This window comes from Carya illinoinensis, chromosome 6, assembly GCF_018687715.1.
Source record: "Carya illinoinensis cultivar Pawnee chromosome 6, C.illinoinensisPawnee_v1, whole genome shotgun sequence".
Lineage (NCBI taxonomy): Eukaryota > Viridiplantae > Streptophyta > Magnoliopsida > Fagales > Juglandaceae > Carya > Carya illinoinensis.
The window spans coordinates 34,744,209-34,751,537 of record NC_056757.1 but is presented as its reverse complement, the minus strand read 5'-3'; the positions used below and the strand labels follow the sequence as shown (position 1 = coordinate 34,751,537).

Sequence of the window (7,329 nt, the reverse complement as noted above, 5' to 3'; positions counted from 1 at the left end):
GTGGTGAAGGTAGATAATACTCTCCCTAGTGGACTTTTACAGCCCCAACCCATTCCCTCAAAACCATGGACCAATATCACAATAGATTTTGTTGATGGTTTACCTAGGTCCGAGAGGTTCAACTCTTTATGGGTTATTGTGGATAGATTTACAAAATACACTCATTTTGTACCTCTCTGTCACCCCTACACTGCTAAGGATGTGGCCAAGTTGCTTATGAAACATGTATTCAAGCTACATGGTATGCCAAGCTCGATTGTTTCCAACCGAGACTCCACTTTTACAAGTAGATTTTGGAAGGAACTATTTTCCTTACAGGGAGTATAGCTGGCATTTAGCACAGCTTACCACCCTTAAACAAATGGCCAAACAGAGGCCGTTAACAAATGTGTTGAAAATTACCAAAGATTTTATGTAGAGGACAAACCTAAGGACTGGTCTCACAGGATCGAATTAGCAGAATGGTGTTACAACTCAAGCATGCATGCATCTATCAAAATGATGTCATTTGAAGCACTGTATGGCTACAAACCCCCAAAACTAACAAGCTATGTACCAGGAACTTCAAAGTTAGAAGAGATAGAGACTACCTTGCGCGACCGTGAGCAGCTGTGGGGCCTGTTAAAGCAAAATCTCATTAGAGCACAAGAAAGGATGAGTAAATACACTAACATGAGAAGAAAAGAACAGATGTACCAAATTGGAGATTGGGTATTTTTAAAGCTGCAACCGTATTGACAATCAACCATCAGTAGTCGGCAGAACCTCAAACTCAGTCCCAGGTATTACAGGCCGTATCAGGTGGAGCAACGAGTCGGAGAGGTAGCATACCGATTGAAACTACCGTCCACGGCGCAGATCCACAACGTATTTTATGTTTCCTAGTTGAAGCCGAAACTCAGCCAAGGGGTTACGCCCATAGCAACCCTTCCTCCTGTCGACAAACAAGGAGCCATTAAAGTTGAACCGGCTGAAACATTAAATCGAAGGTTAAAGAAAGTAAAGAACAAACCGGTGGTGGAAGTCTTGATCCGTTGGCAAGGGCAAACTGCAGAGGAAGCTTCCTGGGAGATGTATCATCAATTTTGTGAAAATTTTCCCCACCTGAAGTGAGGGGGAGTTGTCACACGGCTTCGGCAGCAAGGAGTAGAGCATGAAGGACTTTAGGGCATCTGAACTGAAGTGAACTCCCAGCTGGGATTTAGTTGCTGTCGTGGGCTACCAGCATGAAAGGGCCTACTAATGGGCCAACGAATTAGAGGATGGAGGGGCTGGATTAGACAAGAATAAGCTGGGCCATATGGGCCAAAAGCTGTAGCTGTGATTCATCTTTGATTTAAATTGTAAAGGCCTTTAGCCCAGTTAGAGTAAGGACTTTTTAGTAAATTACATATTGTAGTACATAAGGTCTCTGTATGAGACTTAACCTATGATCTGAAATATTCTCCTGTTCATTGTTACTGTGGAGGTGCTTTCCCTCGAAGAAAGTGTGGCTATTGTCACGAGGCATTTCCATTAATATTACAGTTTCTTCTATACATTTCCATCTTATTTTCACTACATTTACTATAAGAGAAAATAAGCAAACTTGGATCTCAAGAATCAAATCCAGCTTGTACGAAAAGGGTTTACTTTAGACATGTAATCTAAATAAACTGTCGGATGAAACTTTCAAAACTTGGTGGCCATGAAAGAATGGAGATCGGCGAAAACACGATGTTCATTTGGCTTTCAAATTTGTTATTTATTGACACTTTGACCGTATGGAATTATTGAGAGATTGTTGCAACTCTCTCAATTTATCATAGTTCTTTTCTTCCCAGATGATGCCTTTATCAGCTAAAATTCATGAACTTCCTTCTGGGAAAGCCTCCAGCATATCTCCCTCACCAACCAAATAAAAAAAAAGTAAAAAGTAAAAAAAATTGCAGTGTAGTTGGCGATTTAATTCAAATCCTCAGGCTCAATGAGCTTTTCAAACTCCCAACATGAAGCACGTGTTGTCCCAGGGCAATTTTCCTGTTTCCACTCTCATCTACCACACTCAAGTCTTTGCAAACATCCACCTTGAGCCTGACCTGTGTTTCTGTTTGCGCTTTCAAGAACACCTTCTCGAAACCCACCAAGTGCTTCTGAGGTGAGTTGTGAATTGATGGAGGAGTTGAGAACAAGAAAACGGTATGGCTTCCACTCATCCTTCCCATGTTTTTAACTCTTAGCTGAATGTCAAAACCCAGGTTTTGACAACGCTGTTCGCTAACTTCTAATGACTTACATCTTGATGAGTGGCAGTTGTGACCCTCTTCTAAGGGTATGAAAACTAGCTTAGGTGCTTGAATTAGGTGATAGTTGAAACTGGAATAGCTTAGTCCATCTCCAAATGAATAAACGGTTTCCCCAGTGTAGAACCTGTACGTCCGCCCAGGGTAGCCATTGGAAAGATCGGGTCTCATCATGATGTTTGTCATGGGGACCATGTCAGCGAATGATTGCGGATACCATGTCATGGGTAATCTTCCACCTGAAACAAGAGTGATCAATGCAGACTCCAAGTTTCTATCTAATCAGCATGAAACAAAAGAAGTCATACAAAGATGATTCCTAAAACTTGTGATTTCAGAATAGTTTTGTGATGAGGATCTTGGAAATTGAAATGTTCAAGAACATGTTTTGAATTGATTTAAAACTCAAGAACATAATTGACTTGAGAGCTAGAACAAGCCACTGCATGTTTTGAATGCTATAATCTTAGATTAATTGGAATCTCTAAATCTTCAATTCTACCTGATAACTTGAATAAAATTATGAGAATGATGTCAGCAAACAGGAGATGGCATAAACTGTTTCTTTTTGTTTGAGATAGCAATACACTTACTTGGATTAAAATAACCAAAAATCACATCAGCTATAGCAGCTCCTCCAGCTTCTCCAGGGTAACCAACCCATAGGATGCTCGTAATTCTGTCATCACTTTTTGCAAATGAGATATCCATGCATCCCCCAGACATTATAACAAGAATAACTGGTCCCTTGGATACCTTTGCAACCTCCGTTACTAAAAGTTGCTGCTGTCCTGGAAGACGGAGATCAATTCTGTCCAGTTTCTCTGCCTCGATTGATTTGTCTGCACCCACTATAAGTACAGTGGCATCTGCTGAGGCTGCTATATTCTTAGCATCATCAAGCTGTGCGGTGCTGCAGACCACATTGGAGCAGCCAGGCTGATAAGTTGTCGCGACTGAGGCTGTCAGGCCTTGCAAAGGAGTTGTGTATTTGCACGGGGTGCCTGTGAAATTCCCAGAAACATTAGAAAAAGTGATTCCAGAATCATTTCGGATCACTGTATCTCAAACTTGCATGCCCATTTTGCATGGTAATCTGTTTAGTGCTTAAGCGGCATGCGAACTCAGGCAAGTTACCCTTGGGAATCATTCAATGTTATTAATAAAACGATTTAATAAACTATGTTCGAAATTCACAAAATAAATAATAATAACTCAAGTGCTGTACGATGGCTGCTGGATTAAGGGGGCAAACCAGACTGAGAAGTAATGAAATTTGCATACCTTCATAGTTTCCAATCATGGTTTCTGTGACATTGGCATTGGGACCAATTACTGCCACGGATTTGAAGGCAGTGGGAGACAGAGGAAGAGATCCCGGACTGTTCTTAAGCAGCACTATACCTTGCCTTGCAGCCTCACGGGCCAGTTCCTGGTGCTCTGTGGTGCACACGTCTTTTGGACCTAGTTTGCCATAAAGTTGCTTTCTTGGGTCACCATCAAAGAAGCCAAGTCGCATTAGTGTCGCAAAATTGTTAGATATGGCCTTGTCAATGGCCGCTTCATCGAGAAGTCCTCCTTCCACTGCACCTGCTGTGTGCTTGCCCAGAAAAGATCCACAGTTAAGATCCAATCCTGCTCAATTAAAATAAACAGAATATCATTTAGTCACTTTCAAAGGGAATAAATAAAGGATCTCAATCACTCCAATTGACAGGGAACCAGTAAAATGATCTTGTCGTGACAAATTTGCGAATGGAAATGAAGTTACCTGCCAATATAGATTTGGCTGCAGCCTCCTCAGGTGTCTCGGTGTAGCGTTGGGATTTGTAGAGTACTTCTATGGAATCACAATCTGAAACAATGTACCTGCAGCACCCCAATAGCCATTTGCAAATTAAAAGAAAATAAATAAATAAATAAAAGAGTAAATGACTTGGGAGAGAATCAAATATACCCATTTAATTTCCATTCGCCTCGGATGACCCCTGCAAGGAGGTCAGGGTCTGCACAGGTTGGCTTACCATTAACCTGGTTGTAGGAACACATGACACTGGCAACATTGCCATCAATAACACAACTCTTGAATGGTGGTTGAAATGTATCACCCAGATCTTGCTTTGATACCTAACTCATCGAGAGCAAAACAAGCAAAAGCAAATGGGAATCATGATCCAAAAATTAGAATAAAAATACAACTCTCAGTAGGAAAAATTGAACTGATATAAATTACCATAGCATTGAAATGGAACCGGTCGATCCCTTTCCAATTATCCACATCATAGGCTGTATAATGTTTACAACATGCAGCAACCTTAAGTCCATTTGGGTCCCCATCATCTTTTTGTTGAAGCCCTCTTACATAAGCTGATCCATATTTACTCGAGAGCAATGGATCTTCTCCAGGAGTCTCCTGGCCTCTTCCCCATCTGGGGTCTCTAAATATGTTAATATTTGGTGACCAAAATGTCAAGCCTGCTAGTCCTACATTGTACATTGCTCTTGCTTCGGTTGAAACCGCCTGCACATCTTATGAAAATGTTAAGCAATTCATGTGTCAAGGCAATCGCATGATTCCGGATGAGTGAGCAGCAGCATACAACAGTGTCAACTGAAACAAAAAGGTGTACCAGCACCACCAGCAAAGATGGTGCCGTGCCGGTAAGGACATTGACATCACAATATTTTTGTTGAACATGGCGCGGAAATTCCAATTCAAGGGAAAACTTTGCTCTCATTTTATTGGACGTCTTTTATTATTATTATTTGATAGATTAGTTTTGAAAGGAGTATTTCATTCTTCAGCATGTTTTCCTTTATAAACAGAGGGTGTGAGGTTAGAATTTTTTTCTACAAATGAGGAACAACACTCACTGAAATTAGAACCTCGATTTCACTCCCAACTCTTCTCTTCAATGGAAAGATGTTCAATAATACAATTGAGCCAAAGTTTATCTGTTAATGGGAAAAAAATTTTCAATATCATTGTTTGAGGGTAATTCTCATCGGCAGCAGTTTAATAGGAGCGTTTATTATTTAGGAGGTATTTATTTCTTAAGAAAGGTTAATACTATCATCTGGGATTTTTTAATTTTTGAGTAATGTTACGTACAGTCATTTTTACATATTTTTTATGTACTCTATTGATATGATTAGTTAGATTAATTTTTTTTTAATACATAACTAATCATATTACTAAAATATAAAAAAAATATATAAAAATAACTGTATATAATTTTTATTATTTTTTTAACTATACAATAGATTTAATGGTCTTAACATCGACGAATGGGATCTTTATTCCTATTTTGCCGACAAGTAATTAATTCCATTAGTATCTCTTCACTTTGCCCATAGAAAGGAAAAAAGAAAAAGCAATATCTTTGTTTTTCAAGTTGAAACGAAAAGTCAGGTAAAAAAAAAGTAAACCCTATTAACTATACACCATTTACTTTTAATCTCATTAAAATAAGAGTTTTGTTAGGTATAAATAAAATTACGTATTAATTTATATATTAATATTAATTTTTTATATTTAAAATTTAAATTAATATTATTTTTAAAAAATTTACTTTTTAATCAATCACATTAAATTGATATATATATTAATGTACAATTATACTTGTAACTAAATTTTTTGTTAAAACAATATTCAAAGTGAAGTTAGGAGGAACAAACCTAAATTATGATCAGCAATATCAAAGATGATCATGGCACAGGATCAAAGACGAGAAACTTATCAAACAACCGAAATGTTTTGTGATTTATATTATCCAATTTAAAACAACCCAGAAAATCACAAATTTGTTTCTTCAAACCCTGTTAGAAAACTCATTGTCAAACTCAAGAAGATGCTATTCTGCAATTGATTTAGACCTAAGTCGATTAACCATTCAAAGAATAAAAGTAAAAAGCAATGCAAACAAAACGTTTTAAGTCCTTCAAAAACTCTCTTACCCTTCCAATGGCTTCAAACAGAGAGGCATTGAATGAAGCAGCAGTGAGAATAACCTGAGGAAAGCTGGTAGCTCCAGGCACCACTTTCGAGAACCGAGTCCCTGGACCGACGTAAGAGACTCCATGAAGAGCCTCAGACCACCACTCGTACATGGGTATCCCGAGCCTACTCACATTACCTGCTCTGTTCACCAAGAACCCAATCTTCTCCTGTAATGTTAGCCTCTTCACCAAGTCCGCCACTCTCATATCAATCCCCAACGACGTGTCACAGAACTCAAGATTCTGCAACGCCGGATTGCTTCCAACATCACAGGCAAAAACGGGTAATGATTGGCGGGACACCCGACCGGAGCTCAACAAAAGAAAAACTAGGATAAGAAAACAGAGCAAAAGTGCTCTGTTTTGAGCACTTCCCATAACAGTGGCCCGCCTGCCTATACACGACGATCGATAAAGATTTGTGAGCTTAAAAAAAAATAAAGAAGGTATTATGGGTCGTTATATTTTTACAGAATACAAAGAGTTTTTGCTATCTACTCTTTAAGAAAACACGAAGATGATGTTTTTCTAGTAGTTGCTGATGGATGTATTTGTAGTAGTTGCAGTCTTGCTGAGGCTATATACGACTACTTGGAACGGTTTCACTCTTCCCTGTTGGAGTTTTTTCTTTTATTTGGGAGTCCTTCATTTCATACATAATACGTGGGTTTTCATGATAATATTTTTCAAAGTCCATGCACTATATTTAAATCTCATTTTAATTTTGTAATTTATTTCTTTTTTACAAAATAAATTAATTAATTAATGCATAATATCCAGTTTAATTATAAAGATGAGATGAAATGAGATTTTTTTTTTTAAATTGAATAAAATATTTTTATAATATTTTTATTTAATATTAGTGTTGTTTTGAAATTAGAAAAAATTAAATTGTTTAAAATATTTTATCAGAAAATTTTTAAAAATTAGAATAATAAAAGAAAATGAAATGAAGTATTTTAAATAAATATACGGGGTAGTTGGGAAACAAAGCACAGAAAGAATTCAAGAAATCAAAAGATCCAGAGAGAGCCGTGTTGCATGAAAG

The 7,329-nt window shown here is 37.8% G+C and overlaps 1 protein-coding gene across 1 annotated transcript; it reads right to left on the bottom strand.

Annotated features, from left to right (window-relative positions):
- Positions 1 to 1,723: 1,723 nt before the first annotated feature.
- On the bottom strand, positions 1,724 to 6,880 carry LOC122312323 (beta-xylosidase/alpha-L-arabinofuranosidase 2-like). The gene is made up of 7 exons (XM_043126879.1): positions 6,240 to 6,880; positions 4,516 to 4,803; positions 4,240 to 4,409; positions 4,054 to 4,151; positions 3,567 to 3,917; positions 2,876 to 3,286; positions 1,724 to 2,521 (listed from the first exon to the last, which is right to left on the bottom strand). The coding sequence occupies exons 1-7, from the start codon at positions 6,657 to 6,659 to the stop codon at positions 1,950 to 1,952; spliced, it is 2,310 nt and encodes a 769-aa protein (XP_042982813.1). The 5' UTR covers positions 6,660 to 6,880; the 3' UTR covers positions 1,724 to 1,949.
- Between the last annotated feature and the right edge of the window lie 449 nt (positions 6,881 to 7,329).

Coding starts and splice junctions, on each gene's coding strand:
- LOC122312323 (XM_043126879.1), bottom strand. CDS start 6,659: ATGGGAAGTGCTCAAAACAGAGCACTTTTGCTCTGTTTTCTTATCCTA. Junction 4,152..4,239: donor GGCGAATGGAAATTAAATGG/GTATATTTGATT, acceptor GGGGTGCTGCAG/GTACATTGTTTCAGATTGTG. Junction 3,918..4,053: donor AGCCAAATCTATATTGGCAG/GTAACTTCATTT, acceptor TTAATTGAGCAG/GATTGGATCTTAACTGTGGA.